This window comes from Lygodium microphyllum, chromosome 26, assembly GCF_053477565.2.
Source record: "Lygodium microphyllum isolate KBCC chromosome 26, Lygodium_microphyllum_v1.1.10, whole genome shotgun sequence".
In the NCBI taxonomy this organism is placed as follows: Eukaryota; Viridiplantae; Streptophyta; class Polypodiopsida; order Schizaeales; family Lygodiaceae; genus Lygodium; species Lygodium microphyllum.
The window spans coordinates 122087358-122106318 of record NC_141160.1 but is presented as its reverse complement, the minus strand read 5'-3'; the positions used below and the strand labels follow the sequence as shown (position 1 = coordinate 122106318).

General features: G+C 46.2%; 1 protein-coding gene across 2 annotated transcripts in view; it reads left to right on the top strand.

Annotated features, from left to right (window-relative positions):
- The first annotated feature begins 584 nt into the window (after positions 1-584).
- PNG1 (peptide-N-glycanase 1) overlaps positions 585-18961 on the top strand; it is a 253484-nt gene continuing 235107 nt past the window's right edge. Inside the window, exons 1-3 of one of the 2 annotated variants that reach the window (XR_015688796.1) lie at positions 585-789; positions 2699-2752; positions 2881-3060. Coding sequence is in view for 1 of the 2 variants with exons in the window: in XM_087667535.1 (XP_087523661.1) it covers positions 712-789; positions 2699-2752; positions 2881-3060 (312 nt within the window). In the remaining variant the exon portion in view is untranslated. The remainder of the gene's footprint in view (positions 790-2698; positions 2753-2880; positions 3061-18961) is intronic. The other variant, XM_087667535.1, reaches the window with a different exon arrangement.

The window sequence follows — 18961 nt, the reverse complement described above, 5'->3', positions numbered from 1 at the left end:
CACACACACACACACACACACAGACAGAGTAATATAATATATTATGTATTAATAATTAATATATCAATTAATTCTTAATGAAATGTATGTAATTATATTTGAGTTAATGTATTTTATATATATATATATATCTTATGAGTCAGTATTTATGAGAGAGAGAGAGAGAGAGAGAGAGAGAGAGGAAATTTTGAATATAGTTTATAGGTTGTCAAATCTATGTCATCTAATAGGCTTAGTACATGAGGATAATATGCATGCTATGATAGGCCCAATGTGAATAGAAATCACCATTTATCAATGAATGCCACATCCCCATATATTTGATTTCTATGCATTCAACATTGTATTAGCTTAAGTATCCACAGCTTTCGAAGTTCGAATTATGTTCCTTATATCAACTTTCCATGAACTCTCTTGCCACATAAAATGTACTTTTGAACCCTAGTGCGAAGCAACATAAGAATACCGAGAGAATCTAAACGCTTCCCTCCTACTTTACATTAATCCTCAATTTTTTACAAGCACTGCTTTGGATGCAGACATTGATCATCAAATCCTAATGACATTGTCTTGTGGTTCTTTTGGCCCCTCTTATTAGCACGTGCTCAAATTTACGGAAATTCCAACCCAATATTCAAGAGCCTGCGTACGACATCCATTTTCTGTGCGTTACGCGTATCGTGGCCGGACAGCGAAGAAGGCGCAACTACAATGGTGGTGCATCAGATCGCGGTCGAGTATGACGGCAGCTCTCACGACCTGGAATTCGATTCAGAGGACGGACTCGAGGTTTGTAATGGAATGCGTTTTGGAGCTCACGATTTGCACCAGAAGAAAGTCTACACAACTGCAGCAGACTTGCCATTGATTCTGGATTTTCTGATGGGAAGACCATGTGCTATCAGTGGATCATTGAAGAATCACATGCATTTTCGAGCTTACAATTACCCAAATTTGCAGTATTGCCACTGATTGTGGATTTTCTGGTCTGGAAACCACGTCCTATCAGTAGAACATTGAAGAATCGAGCTCAGAATTTGCAAATTCAGAGGAAGATCCACACGATTTGCAGCAATATTGCCATGTAGTGTGAATTCTGTGGATGGCAAATCATGTCCTATCAGTGGATCATTGACCCAAACCTTATGTCTCATACTGTTTGATCCTTATACAAGGATGAAAACTTATAGGTTCCATACTTATGAATTGAAGGAATGATGCACATTGAATAGGCACATTTGCAACGTATGCACACTCTGTATTTAAGGTAAGGTTTGTAATGGAATGCATTTTGAAGCTCACAGTTTGCAATTTCAGAAAAAGAACCACAATTTGCATTATTTCCATTGATTTTGTGATCAGAAAACCATGTCCTATTAGCGGATCATTAACGGAATGGAATCCCAAACCTTCTGGTTCACATTCTTTATATCTCCTCCATGGGATGCTGATGCATCAGCCGCCAAGATTCGGAATCTTAGCAAACATTCTGGTTGCACCGCCTGCTGATTAATGGCTATCATCTATATTTTTGATCCTTATGCAAGGATGATAACTTGCAGGTTCCATACTTCTGATTTGAAGCAATGTGCACATTCATTAGGCACATCCGCGGAGGCTTTTAGGACAAAAAGAGTAGTAGTCATATCATCATGCCAAGAGTGTTGTGTGTTCTGTGGCCAGCCATATTTGCTCCTTGTTTCTCAGTGTTTGAGAGGCAGTGGACTGTTTCATTTGTGAAAATTCACATGCGACCTCTTAGCAATCAAATGTCAAGAAGCCTCAGATTTAAATCAACATAGGTATTAGATAAATTCCAAGTGAAGTAGACAAGATTGGGAAAACTAGATATTTCTCATTAAATGGTCTGTAGAGAGATGAGAAGAACCTTTGCACAATAGGAGGGGAAGCAATGGAGCTGATCCTGATGCATCCATGGCACTGAACTCTAGCTGCAAATTTAAAAAAAAAGCTGGCTGATGATATTGAGCAAGGATGCCAACTCTGTTGTTCAAGAAGAGCAATGCTGGAAACTGTGTAAAAAGAGCATGACACAGTTTAGGAGATAGTCCTAGTAAATTTCCAAATTTTGAATATCATCAAATCAACTTTCTTGAACATGTTGGTTGTGGGAATTATAGTGTGAACCAAAACCTCGGTTCAAAGAGCTTACAGATGTGCTGTTGGAAAAATGCTACTGATGAGCTCCCAACATTAAGGAGTGGTCTGTGCAACTGGTGTTGGCAAGAGATTGAGGTTAACTGTAAACTCAACATTGTAATTAAGATGGAGGCTATCACACTCTCATACTCATAGGTTAGTATAGTATGAATATTAGAAGCCCAAAGCAACTGCTCGCCATGTCGTACAAATAGAAAAAGTTGTGTGATCACATTCACAACCTTTGCAGAAAATGCAAGCATAGAAATGATTGTGACTGATGAGGGCTCAATTGATAATCCTTTGTTTGACCTTCATGTTATGGAGTCTCTTTCTTTCTTGATTTCTTAGTTTACATGGAGCATTGTGGGTTCCCAGTTTTCTGTTTGCAATGATCATGTCTGTTTCAACTTTCCAGGTTAATAAACAATGATTATTCTGCTGTGCTAAGGGTCTCATTGTTTTGAGAAAATAAATTATGGCATGCTTTTGTTGAACCAGTTAAAAGCATAATTAATCCCGTATGTTGTGAATCCAGGTCCTGAAATTCCAGCTTTTTTCTCTCACACTAGTACCGCCAGAAAAGCAGAAGGCAGGTTACGCTTTTCTTATACCATTGTTAACACGAGTTCCTTCTTTTAGCGCTTTGAAAGATATGCCTTTCTTCTCTCTGATGAAGCCGTGCAGAGACAAATAATTGCTCCACAACTTTTTTTCTAGATAATGGACAGCTCAAACAAGCTTTACCGCAAGGATGCAGATCTTTCGAGGCTTTCAGGCACAGGAAAATGCATGCTGACTCTTGTAGAGGAGGAAGAAGCTGATGGATCACCAGAAATGTCATTAGATCACCGTGCAGCAATTGAAAGAGCAGATGAAGAGTTGGCACGGTTATTGCAGGTTGTTTTCTTTTCTTTAGGAAATTCCAAAGTTTAAGCTGTTAGAAAAGGGAGGTATTGTTTAACACATTATACTGACTTCTTGAACAAAGCCAGTTGCAGCTTATGTAAATGCTAAATATAGAGTGACATATTTTCAAGGTTAGATTATATGTCTATATGGATCCAAAATTAACATGTCTTACACATATGCATGTAGATAAATTAATGAACCTCTCCCTTGGGCTTTTGAGACAAACATCATCAATCAGGATGTGGCTGATTAGATGATCTATGATATGGATTGTACATCAACGAGCTAAAGCTATTTCAAAAGGCCTCACGGAGGCAGGGACATTGGAAAACAAACAGGGATGTCTGGTATCCTTTAAAGTGGGCTGATGGATGCACACTGTTTCAGTTGAAGTTTGTGGTTCAAAGGTGCTTGGGTTTCAGTGGGCAGGAGCACTGGCTGGATGACCCCATTGGCCAACAGTCAGAATCCAGATTGTTGAGTATGGGCATTTAACCAGGTGGGCCAGTTCGAGCTTTTGTGACTAGAAAAGCTTTCACATTCCCTGTTGTTAAGCTCCCTCAAATTTTAACCTGAAGTTAATCTCAATTATGGGATAATTTCATTGGCTCTCATACAAAACCAACAAAATTTTAGATTATCGATAAAAAAGACAAGATTTGAGAGCTTTGGTAGGACAATTGGTTCAAACGCTCCAAAAAATTGGTCCATCTGCTGGCCGCACTTTCCATCTTGAGTTCTCTCCTTTTCTCACTGCTATCATCATCATCATTGCTGGCTGCATTGGAAATGAATACCATAAGTACCTGCCTGGGATGCTGGAGAGCTAAGTGACTGCTGCTGCGCTGGTTGTCACTCCTGCTGCCTGGCATTACCCACTGCTGCTGGGCATCATCCGCAAAAGTCATGTTTTGCTGCCAGTCTCCTGAGAAGACTTCTGACTGCTGTATTTTGCAGCTGCACACTGCCATGCTTTTTGGACGTCTCCAATCAGTTGCTTTGTTCAGCTTCTCCACACTCCATCGATGCGAGGACTGCTGCATTTTCAGTATCTACTGTTGTTCAGCTCAGCAGAATCTACAGTCTCAGAGTTTCTGCATTTGATAGTGTTTGCTGCCATCACTGCTTCTTGAACCTTCATTGCTTTCCGGCATTGAGTTTGGTAGGTTGCTATGTTTGGAAACTGTCTTTAGAAGTATGATGCTTTGTAAGAAATGCTAGGGCAAACAGAGAGCACAAAACGTAGGACACAAAATAGCCCAATCTGATGAATGCTGAAGGGAAGAAGAGTGGATAGAAATGAAAAGAATATACGAAGGGGCCATTGGCCTCTGCATCTTGAGGATTGGGGCTGATGGTTACTTGTTGATGGAGTTGGAGATGCGAGAAACTGTTAGAAGTGTTCATACCATAGGTTCACGGGTGCCCACGGCCTAATTTATGGGCATTCTCTTTATTCTTTATTTGGTAATTGGCTGGCCTATTTTGTGGTAGGACAACTCCTTTATTTTTGTTTATAAAAGAGGGAGTGTGGTCACAGTCCATTATCCATCCATTCATGTACTTGCAGGTTCTTGGTGTGGAGAGGGAGCTTGTGGAGTGTGTGAGCCAGTGCTCAACCATTGTACTCTTGTCATAGTGGATTCCTATTCCCGGTTACATCTTGCACATTTATCTCTTTCATTGATTTGTCATTATTCCATGGCATGTTTTGCTCTTCTAACATGGTATCTGACATTATGGTTTGTTCAAGGAGCTATGTCCATGATGTTATACTTGCTGATGTTATTTTGAGTAGATGCCTATAGTCTTGCATATATGCAATGTCTTGCATTGAATGGTTGTGGTGGTTACATTTGCATTTGATATTGCATCTAACTAACATGTCTAGGTGGCATTGATTGTATCATCTCGTTCCCCCTGTGTGTGTTGCCATTGCCTTGCTTGCTGTAGCGTTTGCTGCATTTGTGGATTGTCACTGGGGTGATAGAAGTGGATTCTCTTTGTTGAGTGGACTAAGTCCTCCATTTACTATCATTACCTCGCACTGACGCTTATGGGCAACGGTTGTTGGTTGTTTCATTGTTGCTATTGACGCTGCTGTACTTTACGCTTGGTTCCTACACCCTCCACGTTGACTGCTATGACATCTTCATCCACGACTACATTTGTGACGTGTCCTCATGGCTGTTTTGTTGCGTGCCACATCTATCCTTGTTGCAGATACAGTGTAGTGCCTGCTACATATGTTCAGTACTGACCTGGCCAGGGTTAATGTGTTGATGCCTCTCAATATGGACACTCAAATGGGAAAGAAGGAAATGCAATGCTTGATCTTGGACAAGGCTCATATTATGGACATCAAGTTGAAAATGTTGCTGTTGGGCAAGATACAAGGCTTTAAGGCATAATGAGGTTGATGACCAGCAAAGTGAAGAGGAATTGAATAACCAGTTCAAGAATTGGATGAGGACAGTAGCAAATCTCTTTACCAAATTAGCAAAGGATCCTTAGTTGATCCGATTTTTGAATACTCCGAAGAAGGACAGCAAGGACAAGAAGAAGAATTCATCTTCTATACCTTTGGTATAGCAAGGTGCACCGAAGGTAATGCCAAAGCCTCCACTAGTGAAGCAAAATAGTTGGTATCTATGGGGCATGGAATGCAAATGCAAGGCCATCATGGAAGTGCCAATCCAATGGAATTTGGATAGCTGGGCATGTATGCTATGATGGGGGAGCTGGGATACTTTGGTGATAGCACGATTTTTCATGCTATGGTTGGAAAGGGACCACATACGGGAATGTATGGCACAAATCCCTATGGTATGCAGTAGCCAATGCATGGTGTGCATGGCCTAATGTATTTGGGTATGGCTGGAAATGTACAAAGCCCTATGTATGACAGTATTGGCTTGATGCTTGGGGCACAAAGTAGTATGTTTGGTAATGCGTCTGCACCCTCGAATGATTATTGGGCTCAAGGAGTGAGTGCTACTCATGCAAATGCTCAGTTTCGTGTTGGTTTGATGTAAATTCAACAAATGTACCCTTTTTGTGGCAGCTAGTGTATGAAAACTTGATACCCAAAGGGGCAGTAAAAGACTATGATGAGGGTGGAAAAGCAGTGAAGTTTGAGTCTTTCGGTGTTGCACAAGATAAGCTGAAAGCTTTGACTTTCATTTAGCAGTTTAATGTAGCCTATTCAAGGGGGAATTTCACCGAGTCCTTAAATATTCGAAAGGCAGCCACTTTTTTGAAGGGGAATGCATTGTAGTGGTAGTCCACTCTTTTGATGTAAGATAGAGCAATGTCAACATGGATACAATTTAAGCAAATGTTTGCATCAAATTGGTTGATAAGTACCTTTGAGGTGGACATCATGATAGCTTGGAATAAGTTGAATACTAGGGAATGCAATAATTTGGAGCAATACAGTAAGAAGTTTTGGGATGCATTACTGCCCGTTACTTCTTATCGCCTTGTATCCCTTCATGAGCGAGTGGAAAAATATGTTTGTGGGCTACCTAAAGGAATCATGGATTTTTTCATGAAGTCCACTATCTCTAGCATGTCTTAGCTCATAGAGACTATTGCTATAGTAGATGCTTTGTTGCGTGGGAAGGATTCGGGCTTCCTAGAGAGTGGGAAGAAGCCAAATAAAAAGTTGTTTAAAGGTTGAGAAAAAGGGCAGATCTGAAAATCGGCTTGAAAAGAGGCCAAAACAGCAAAGAAAGGGCTCAAAAACATTGGCATAGCGTAGAGAATTGATGGCTGCAAAGAAATGTTTTATTTGTGAATAGGAGGGTCACATCGCAAGGGATTGTCCCAATAGGTAGCAAGCTGGAAAATTAGAAAACTAGAGAGATTCTAAGGGAAAGAAGTGTAAAACATAAGTGGGATTGGTGCCCGATGTTGTTAGTGATCAGCCCAATGATGATGCTATTGAGTTGTGCAAAGCATGGGGCAAAATTAGAAATCAGTATGCATTTATATACTTTGATAATGGTGCATGAGCCAACTTCATCTTTGTAGACACGGCAGTCTATCTAGGCATCAAAGAGGATGAGATGGGACCCATGGTGGAAGTTGGAATGGCATGTAAAGATCATGTAGAGCCTGTCACACCGCTCATTGGAAAGCTTTGGTTGCATATATAGGAATATATGGACAATGAAGAGTTCTTCATTGCTCCACTTGAGGATGTGATGTGTTGGTTGGTATGCCATGGTGTCACTGTATGCATGCACTGATTGATTCTCGTGTAAAAGAGATCACTATTTAGCATAAGGGAAAGACATATACATGGGATTCCGATGATGCCCCGTGATTATTCGGCCTTACTTCGGTAAGTCCTACCGGTGGTCACCTCCTGCAGGATAGCTTCAAACATACGGTCGAAGTTGCAATTGATGTACGAGGCTCCTTCCACCATGAGTGCTGTTACTCTCTATGGCTAGCTCCAACAACTGAAGTTTGAAACCAAAGATACGATCCAATCATTCCTACTTTGAGTTACCCAAATCCAGGACCATCTTCGCACTATGCAGTCTACCCTATTAGAGGCACATCTTGTTGCTATAGTACTCTGCAAGCTTCCTCAGGTGTTTGATGGAGTGACGAATGCTATACGGGCATAGACATCTACGACCCCTGTGAGTTTTCTTCATATGTCCTCGATGTTGCTTGAGCATGAGGCGACTTTGCGACTACAGGGGCGGCTTCCATTACATTATGGAGGTTCAGGTGAGGCTTTTACAACTTCAGAGAGGGGTTCGAAGACGAAGAAGTCGAAGGCCCAATGTTACCACTGTGGCAAGAAGGGCCATTTACGGAAGGATTGCAAAGAGTTAGCAGCTTTCAGGAAGAAAAAGGAGTAGAAGACAAAGCGGGATGTGGACTCCTCTGACAAGTTGTCATCTGTCTCAAATTCCAACTTAGATCCTTCGGCCAAGGTGAAGTCCAAGGCACGGAAGGGATCCTCTTCTTTGTATCGTGGGAAGGGCTTGGTGGCCCCTTTCTCAGTTGCTTTCTAGTGGTGGTGATGATGTCATCCCTCATGACTCTCCAGTGCCAAAGAGGGAGTGTGAGAGGGTAGTGAGATGGGCAGCTGCGCCTCATCTATATTTCTATACAGATGCACAGGATCGAGAGAGGGACATCCCTGACGCATTGACTGAAGTCTGGCAAGTATAAATCCTGGAGCTAGGATTGACATCCAGGTTTATGATGGGTTGGGTACTTGACAGAGAGCGGGTGGCTTTTGTCTGGAGCTCACATGAGGGGACACTTTGGCGGTTTGTGGCCAAAGAAGGGGAATTCATGGTCATTTATGCACTGCGGCATTGGTGATAGGATGGTCACGTATGCTACATCAGTTGACAGACATTGAGAGCTACTATAATCTTCTCTATCTTTAGGTGCTGGTACGATCGACATCAACATCAGGCTCTCTCGGAGGCACCTTGGTGGTGGCTTGATCACCCACTACTTGGATATCCATGGTTCTACTTGGTGGTTCTATGTTGTATGGTTTTTGATTCATTCTCATTGTACCATTGTATTGTATCAGATCACCCATGATTTGAGAGATGGTGTTAGCAAATATGTCAGCTCATGTGTGAGTCCGAGTTGTAGAGACTTGGGCATATTATTTGGGTTATTTTGGCATTTTTTATTGTGTCATTTTATGGTTACATTTGGCATTTATTGCTGATTGACTAGCATTAAATGCTGGACGATCTGACATATTTTATGGCATTATTTGTGCTTATTTATTATGGGCTCCTCCTCACTCAGTTCAGTTCACCACGTGGAGGTCCCATGGAGAGAGGAGCCGGTGCTAGTGCCCACGCAGCCAGTGACTCACTGTTGTATGTGACAGTCTTGTATCTGATATATGGATTCCATTTCCCAAGCATACATTTGAGTTCTCATCTGTATTGTGTTCTTTCTTTCCCTTTCTCTCGTCTCGTGTTTCAACAGTTTATTACAGCTTATGTTTACGTTTCTATTGCTGCACCACTTCTGACGAGACACTCACACTCAATGTAAAGTTGAAAGGGAAATCTGTCCCTATTGTATTTGTAGCAACCATTTTTGAAGTAATGTAAAATCATTTTTCAGCGTACTTGGTTTTTACTAAGGATAAGAATGATAGTGAGAATGTTGGGAATATGTCTAAGTTAGAGAAGGATTGTATGTCATTTCTGAAAATATATGTTGATTGCTTCTCTCAGTCACTTCTAGGGCAGCTATTGTCTTAAAGGCTTGAAGATCATGGCATAGATCTTATCCTTCAAAATAGCCCACTTAATAAGTCACCCTACAGAGTCAGTGCAGCCCAACAAGAGGAGATTATAACTCAGGTGAATGAGTTGTTAGAAAAAGAGCTGATGTAGCCCAACTCATTTTCTTTTGTTCTCTAGTACTCTTGATGCAGAAAAAAGATGGTTTATGTTATATGTGTATTGATTATTGTGCTTTGAACAAGATTTCGATAAAGAATCAGTTTTCGATCCCTCGGGTTGATGATGTTATGGATAGATTATAGGGGGTAGTCATATTCAACTATATAAATTTGACAAGTGGGTATCATCAGATATGCATTAGATCAGAGGATGTGCCTAAGACAGCTTTCAGGATATCTTTTGGGGGTTATATGAGTTTCTTGTTATGCCTTTTGGACTTACGAATGCTCTTGCCACTTTCAATTGGATGATTGATCGCATCTTCAGGTTGCATAGAGGATATGTGGACACTTCTTTAATGACATGATTGTCTACTCAAAGAATGAGGTAGAGCATGGAAAACGCTTGGACATTGTGTTTAATGAACTACAAAAGCATTGGCAGGTTGTCATTGATAAGAAAAGTGAATGTTTTTTGCACGAGATCCACTTTTTGGGGCATATTGTATTGACCGATGGTATTCTCATGGACCTTATAAAGGTTGAGACAATACAATCATAGCCACCTTTGAGAAATGGACATGAGATCCATAGCCTCTTTTTTTTGCAAGTAAAATGTGGCTGATTATATTACTAAAAAAAACTGATTACAACGGAGTGCTCATGCTCAATAGACTAGCTGGAGTTGATGCAAAGTCACAAATACATCATGTATACAAGCCTCTCAAGGCGGTCTGGGGGGGATAGGGGGAAAAGCCATGGAGGGGTGTATCGCCATCTGGGGCTGCCTGCCTGTATCACAAAAAAAGGTCATGGTCGCCCCAAGTGCGTATAAAGTGACAATGGAGCTCCTGACGAGCCCTGCACTTGATCCCATCGGCCTTGGAGGGAGTGGATAATGGAGGTCCAGAGCTCTGCTAAGGTCGCCTGTACTGAAAGTCTCTCTCCGCCAAAAGCCTCCTGATACTGCGCCTTTCAAATATGCCATCTAGTAAGACTCCCTAGGATCTCCCATACCTTAGAGCGGTCTGCTGTGGGCTCCGGTACTTGGCAAATGGGTAGAGCCTCCACACCGACCACTGCGCACGACCCTGCCTCGATAATGAATATCGTGTCCTGCATCCCGGCCTCATACAGAAGGTGACGTCCCTAGCTAACTGCGTGCTAGCAAAAAGATCCCCATGAGATACATCCAAGGCTGGGTGCTGTACGGTGAAGGATGCGGCATGCTCCTCTCCACATGAGCTGCACCTCCTTACATGACCAAAGGCAATGCTTTGGGGTTTCCAGAGGCTGTTGTGTGCAGCGCTTAAAACCTCCCTCCTTCTGCATCTGGGCAAGCCAACTTCCCACCACCAAGCCTCCATGTGCCACCAGCCATAAGAAATATGATACTCTCCTGGACCTCCAGCTATCCCATAGTTGGCGCCAGAAGGTTCTTCTCAAAAAGGCTCCGTGATGCTGTGCTCCACCCAGTGTCTGCTATGTGATGGCGTCCAATCCATATCCTCTTGCATCAATATGTGTCTACCAATCCTGACAGTGTACACAAGGAACCTCGGTGGACCGCAGTGGCTGGGCCATAGCCACTCTCTTGGATCTTACTCCAGCTCATCAAGTGGTCTGCCCTCCCAGATTGTGCCACTCCCTGAGCTCCTTCCAGAAAACATAGGGGTCTAGTTGCCATGTCTTCCCTTGAAGGCCCACCACCCGAATCCTTCTCTACGAAAGGGCAGCTATCCCCTCATCCTGCTGCCCTTTATTAAGGGCTAGGCGCCCCCCTCTTGAATGGTGAAGAAAGTCCCCTGCGGGGCGTTGCCCACTCTACCTGCCACCTGTAGGGGGATGCTTGTTGGTGAAAACCTAGCGGCCCATATCTCCCCGGGCTCTATCAGCTCTCGTATCGGGGGAGTAAGCCACTCCAGAGATATTGTTGCGTCTATCTCCCTTCTCCTCACCTCCACTCCTCTCTTTGGCAGCCTAATACTCGTTGTAGCACCTCCTCGTCCGCCATCCTGTACACCTCCCGCCATGTCCTGATGGTACGAGCCGAGACGGCTTTCCAACCAGTCCATTGGATGTGGGGGCACTTGCCAATCTGTGCCCCTTCTCGATCTTTGACTTGGGGGTTCTAGATTACTGACTGACGATCTATCTTCTCCTGGCAGCTTGGGGGGCTCTAGATTAGGGCCTTACGGAGACCTTGCCACATGTGGAGTAAGCTCCGTAGGAAAAGTGATCCGGGGGGTGATATGGGCTGACGTGAAGATCCATCTCAGGGACAGCCTCCACTCACCGCCAAGCCTCGGTCTACAATCCTAAAGACCCTCCTACAATAAGACCTTCTAGGTCTGCTCGCTTGGTGTGAGGCCGTGGACAACTAGCTTGCCCAAGTGGGCCATACTCTGATACTTTGGGTCTATGATCCCAATCCCTCTCTCTGACCGATGCCGTATGATGGTCATCCACGCCACCTTGGCCCTGGAATCCTTGGAGCCATCTGACCCTGACCAAAGGAAATTCCGCACTAGGTGGCGAAGTTGCACTGCGCAGGAAGAGAAGAAGCACCAACACGAGGCGATGTACCAGGCCGTCGCGAGGAGGACCAAGTTAACCACCAGGGCTTGGCCGGCTAGTGAGAGGCCAGCCGTGCTCCAGTAGATCAGCTTCCTCTGAATAGAATCAAGGACAGGAAGAAATTGCTGGGTAGGAGTGATGTCGAGTCCCACCTGGAACCCTAGGTATCGGACGGTCTGCCCTTTGCTCACCCATCTAAATCCCAGGTAGATGCCCCACTCCATGCTGGAGCCCGGGTTTGTGAGGAAACCAACCGACTCTCGCGAGTTGATTTTCGCTCCTGTTGGAGAACAGAACACCTTAAGAGCTAGCCTCACTCTCTCCAGCATCAACTCATCGTCCTCTATGTAGAGTGCTGTATCATCTGCATACTCTGAATCTAACAACTCACTCTCCTCTCTCACTGGAAGTCAGAGGCCGCGTAATCCGCTTACACATGACGTGAGGAAGTGAGACATCGCCTCTGTAAAGAGTAGGAACATGTATTGGGCCAGGGGGCAGCCCTGTCGGACTGATCTCTCCAACGGAAACTCCTCCCCTCGCCTTCCATCTAGGAGAACCTTGCTGGTGGCCGATGTGTAAAGTGTGGAGACCCCGCGAATCCAAACCTATCATAAGCTTTCTCGAAATCCAAGAGTAGTACGGCCAGTCTTTGCCCATTGTGCTAAGCCCACTCTGTCGCCTCAAAGAAGATAAATACATTGACTAGGATGCTCCTATCTTGGACAAAGCCTGTTTGTGTGTCATGGATGATGTTTGGAAGCATGGGGCGTAGTCGCCTACCAATCATCTTTGCTAGTGCCTTATAGGCCACTGACAATAAGGTGATTGGTCTCCACTAGGAAAGCTCCAACCAGTCTCCCCCTTTGGGGAGAAGATTGATAAGGCCTGCTGAAAGACTCCCTGGCATGTATCTTGAAGTGAAAATCTCTTGGAAGGCCATCAGTAGGGGTTCCTTCACCACTTCTCAGTAGGTAGTGAAGAAAGCCTTAGAGAGGCCATCCTCTCCTGGGCATTTTTGCCCATCCTATGTATGGAAAGCCTCCTCTAGTTCCTTCTCTGTGAAGGGGGCTAAGAGGGAGCGTTTCATCTCCTCTATGACGAGGGATGGGATGTGATCCCAGACCTGCTGTCTATATCGCTGTCCTCTAGCTGAGGTTGTCTCATGCTGGAAAAGGCACCTATTGTAGTCGGTGGCAATCTCCATCACCTCGTTTGGGCTAGAACGAGTCCTCCCATACTGATCCCGAAGGTTGCGTATCTGCTCTCTTGCGGTGCGAGGCTAGTGCACTTGGAAGAACTCCTTGCACATCATGTCCCCATGTCTCCCTTCCGTGCCCAGAAGGCTACTGAGGTGCAGAAAGAGACTACGTGGCTGCAAGGTCCCACCGAAGTGCTCTATCATGGGGACATGAAATTTTGAGATGCTTTAATCTTGCTAGTAACATTTGATTAAGTTACTAATCAAATGTGCAAGGTTGTTTAGCACATGTGATGCACATGGCAGTTATTTCATGGAAACGGGCCAAGGACCCCGAGGATGCAGTGGGTGTTAAAGGCAAAAGTTGTGTTAAGTTATGCCAACTGGGTTTTGGTGGTCAGTTGGTGCCAAGTTGGACCCTAGGACAATTGTTTGGCCATTAAGTGTTAGTGGTGACACTACGGACTAGCATTAATTAATTATTTAATGCTCGTCTAAGGGTCAACAGAGGTTGGAAACCACTCCAAGTTGCAAATGGCCTAGCCGATTTCATTCCAGATGGGCATGTTTAATTTTGGGCAGAGTCAAAAGGGCTGAAATTAATTTTCAGAATTAATTAATTCTGAAAATTTAATTTAATGGCTGAAAATGCATTAGGAAGGCTGCCACTTGGAAAAACTTTCCTATGCAACTAGGGAGATGGCTGTTGGAGGGTGGTGGAAGCTGAATGGTAGCCATTTGGGGCTTGGTGGAGGGAGAGGAGGTGATCAGATTTGGCTCCAAGAGGTGACGACGATTGATCGCGCGCCGTGACAGGGCAGGGGACAGCAGCTTTTCTCTTTTGCCTTAAGAGAGGTGGCGGTAGGAGAGGAGGGCTCGCCAACCGAGCTAGTGTTTTACCCCCCTTTTGAAGCTGTTGGTGCCATCAGATTTGTCATCAGAGCTACGAATCGGAAGATACATTTCAGCTGATTTTCTCTCTTTCTACAGCATTCTCTCATCTCCTCCAGTCTATGCTCAAGTATTCTCGGCAATTCTCAGCCATGGGTAGCAGAGTAAAGCCAAATTTGGTGGACAACAGAGAGTCTACTGCTGTAAACCCTAAATTACAGCAGTAATTAAGGTTTAGCAGCCACCTTGGGACCCGTGCCATCAGTCAAAGGCATTGTACACTGAAATCAACACCGGAAATTCGTGGAATTGTGAGGATTTCAGATGCCAGCCCATCTATTGTGAATTTGGGGCAGCATTTGACTAGTTGGGGTTCCATTAGAGCAAGTCCTGGGTGAAAATCAAGGGCAATTTGGCCCAAATGTTTTGCTGATTATTGGAACAGCAAGGGGCTTTTGAATCAGCCAAGGAGATTGTGAAATCTCGGCTTGTAATTTATCCATCAGCAATTGAAATTAAAGAAATACCGAAAGGGGTGCTAGTTTTGGGGCCAACAGGGTGTCCACTGTCCAAGTTTATGAAGATAAAGTGAGCATTTCGGTTTATGTTCATTTGCTAATTGCTATAATTAAGTGCTTAATTAGGTTAAACCACTCTATCTGAGAAGGAAGGCTGGTTTCATGCTCTCTCCTCCTCCCAGCTCTGCTGCCTGGCCTATATGGCTGCCGCTTGGCAGATTCTGCTCGACTCGGCTAGGACCTCTGCAACCTTCTCTGCGATCTGGTCCCTCTTGCCCCACTCCCTTGTTCAAATCTACTTTATTTGTCTCGTCACCTCCTTCCTCCTATAGATCGAGTTAGGAATCTGACAGGATCGTGTGTCTAGGGCAGATGCTAGGGAATCTAGTGTAGGAGAACCGGGCAATGATCGGACAATGTGGTGCCCGTGCCAACTGCTCAATCTTTCCTCCACGAGAGCCTTTCCACTCTCCCACATAAAACCTGTCCAACCGCTCCAGCAGGACTTCACCTAGCCGCTTGTATCCCCAAGAGAAGTCTAGCGACCTCTCACTTCTGTGGAAGGCAGGTTCTCTCCAAGCATTGCGTGCTCTGATTGCCGGTAGAAAGACCTCCTATGCCTCTTGCTCCTCCCCAGCCATGCCCTGGTAGTTTCTGCCTGTGCCGTGTTGGTCCTCCAAAGCCTCTAGGTTGTTGAAATCTCCTCCAACGATCCAGGAGTTCACCTTTGGGAGTCCATCTGTGGTCTCCACCCAAAACCTGTTGCGTGCCCTAACCTCTGTGGGGGCATAGACGTTGAGGACTCCAAGGCACGAGTCCCGAATATCGAATCTGATTTGTAGAACCCTCCCTACCACTATCGTCCCGTGGTCTCGTACATAGGCGGTGAGACTCGGGCCATTAGAGGTGCATGCATCTCCACTCCTGCCGTGGGCACCTATGGTATGTTCCTAGTAAGTGTGCGAGCTGCTCGGGAGTAGCTTCCCTACCTGTTGGGCTTGGGTGGGAGTGAGCTTGTGCTCCTATAGAAGTAAGATGTCAATCCGTCCAGCAAGGGCAGATTGCAGCTTCTGCCGAACAATCAACTTCTTGGAACCATGTGCCCCACTGTAGTGGAGACTATTTACATTCTAGGATGCAAGGTGTAAGCTCATGGGAAAACCTGTGACGACTGACCGAACAGGCATCTGTTCGATGTGGAGGCTGTGGATGAGGAGGAAAAACTATATGGTATACAAGTACGCTTTGCCGCTGGTTTGGATGGCGAACTCCAGTCTCCTATGGTGGCCCTTGGTTGGACCATAGGGGTGATAGATGCTCTAGGTGGTACTATCAATGCATCTATTAGCCATGCTGAAAGTCGTGACTCTGTATACCGGTAGAAATGGGCCGCTTGTGCTAGGGGGCACTCGATCAGATTCCCTGGAGCTCTCCACTGTGGAGGGGCTTGAAAGATAATGGTCAAGTGTGGGACCTCGGCACCAGCCCACCGGTTAATGTCCATTATGCAACTAGGCCATTGCTGTGCAAACAATGCTAGTCCTTCTTCTCCCAACCATTGGGAGGTGTGGTCCGCCACCTGACTCTTCAGCTTCTCCTCTATTTGTGTCGTTGTCCAATCCTTTGAGTGAGAGGATTGAAGGAAAAAAGCATATTTTGGTCCATCTGGTGGTGCTAGTAGATGGACCTTGCCCCTCCTTGACTTATGAACCACGAATATCCCCACCTCGAGGTAGTGGGAACTCTCCGTGCTCCGCAATTCTCAGGTAGGACCATCGGCCACTGTGGAAGAACTCCTGTGGCAACAGCTGTGCCTCTCTCGGGAAAGTGTGACGGGCGGCAGGGGCAGATGAGCTGGTGGCTGTGTGGGAGGGGAAGCATTGCTGGCGTGAGGAGGATGTAGGCGTGTGTGGCTCATTACCTCTTGTTGGAGGAGGGGGGGTGGGTCTGGGGGGGATCACCTGAACCGGGTGTGGATTAGGGGGGTGCTTGGTAGGGGAGGTGGTGGGGGGGAAGAGGATCGGGCGGAGATATGTGGTGGGTTTGGGGGAGGGGACTGGTGGTCCTCGAAGTGGGGGCTTGTAGGCCAGGGTTAGTGGTGGGGGCATGGGAGGTTGGGGGGGGGGTGTGGGGGCTGTGGGATCTCAGGTGAGGTGGTTTGTGGTGTAGGTGGTGGATGTGGGGGATTGTGGTCCTGCCGGGTGGAGCGGGCAGGGGGGTTGTGGAGTGCTCTGCCGAGGGGGCATTGCTCACCCTCCTGCTCCTTGCTGTCGAGACTGGGTCTGAGGAGTTGGTTGCGGGCCCCCGTGCCGTCTCCTTCTCTTTTGTCTTTGGACCCATGCGAAGCCGTCAGCATCCACCTGTGGGCCTCTTGGCGGAGCCGCCTTGGCTGCGAAATGCGTACAATCTGTTGCATGATGCCCAAAGTTGTGGCAGCGCAGACATTGCTCTGGTTGCCCAGTCACAATGACCTGTTTCCTAAAGGAGTGACCTCCTATCTCAATTTCCAGGAACTTTGGTATACTCTTTGTCTTTCATGACCACCCGTACCTTTGGGACTCCTGTAGCTGTCATTGTATCCGCGAAGAAGGCAGGAAGAACTGTGTCAAAGAGTTGTCCAAAGTCCTCCACTAACTGGCGGTACTCTACCGCTAGTCCGGGGAAAAGTAGGGTAATGGGGTGTTTGAGAAAACTATTGTGGATCGCAAATGCCTCTACTGTGAAGCCGCTATACCAGGGAACCATGTAGATGACCCCCTTCGTGGAGGCATAGGGCGAGCTCTCCATTAACTCACGAGCTGCATTTGCAGAGGTGAGTCGAACCATGAAGATCCCTCGGCCCATGAGGATTGCCTTCATGATCTGCGCTATGCCAATGCGCAACGTGGAGTGAAGGCAGTCCCATAGCTCGGCCCTCGACGGGGAGTGTCCAACGATCGGACTAAAGATCTCTGTTTCTTTCAGCTTCAACTCTGTGGCCTGGACGGCTAAGAGATGTTCCTCAGAGAGAATGATGCGCAAGGTATTTGATTGGGGGGCACTCGCAGAATGTGCTAGCGTCTGACTAGGGGTTTCCATTGCGCGTCCTTGCTGGGAACCTACCAATCACGCTACTGTGCTACCACGGGGGGGGGGGGGGGAGGGGGGAGTTGCTGCAGGGAAGAGGGAGCAACTGGAGGTGGGAGGGGAGTTGATGGCAAGGAGAGGAGGGCGGGAGGGAAAATTATTATCTTCCAAATTGTTGTAAGACCACCTGGCCGGGCCTCAAGGCGGAAGAGGCGGGGGGTGGGCGGCTAGGGGGGAGGTGGAGCATAGGGCGGGCAGGCAGGGTGTAGGGCGAGCATGGTTTGAGGTGGATGGAGTGTAGGCACGCGCAGGGTGGGCAGGTGAGGGGGGGGCGTAGGCGAGCACGGTTGGAGGCGGGCGGGGGGGGGCATAGGGTAGGTGGCCACAGGGGAGACGACGGGCGCAGGGCGTGGGCAGGTGGCCGTAGGGTAGGCGACCACAAGGTCTGGGAGGGGGGGGGGAGACCGTCGAGCGGGGGGGAGAAAGACTGTCGAGAGGGTGTAGGGCTGTGGAAGGACTGGCGTAGGGCGGGGGGGAGGGGATTTGCGCAGGCCAGGGGGGGGAGGGGAGAGAGGACTGGTGCAGGCGGGGGGGGAGGACTGGTGTAGGCATCAAATTAGTTGGAGGCGGGGGACAGCGATGCGGTGCGACGGCAGGAGACCGTTTGATCCATAGCCTCTTGGATTTATGTTCTTACTATAGGAAGTATGTACGTGGGTTTGCTGAAATTGTATCTCCATTGCATGCTTTGTAAAAGAAACTATGCCATAAAGAGTCTTTAGTAAAAATTTCAGCATTTGAAATTTGAAGGAAAAGATGACTTCAAATCTTGTGCTTGTATTGTCCGATCTAAGTAAGTCATTCATGCTTCAGTGCGATATGTGTGGTAACAACATTGGGGCTGTTCTTATGCAGGATGGTTGAGTTTTGGCTTATGAGAGCCATATTCTCCACGGTGCAGAGAAGAATTTGCAGGTCTATGAGAAAGAGCTGTCGGCTGTAATTCATGCACTGTCTATGTGGAAACATTATTTGTTGGGGGACTGCTTTTATAGTGCTAACCATCAGGCCTTGAGATACTTTTTGACGCAGACAAAGTTGTCAGAGAAACATATGAGATGGGTAGATTTTCTCTGTATATTTTATTTTCAGATTGTACACATTGATGGTAAAAAGAATGTTGGGGGTGATGCAATATCATGTAAGTCAAAAATTTCAGTCGTCAAC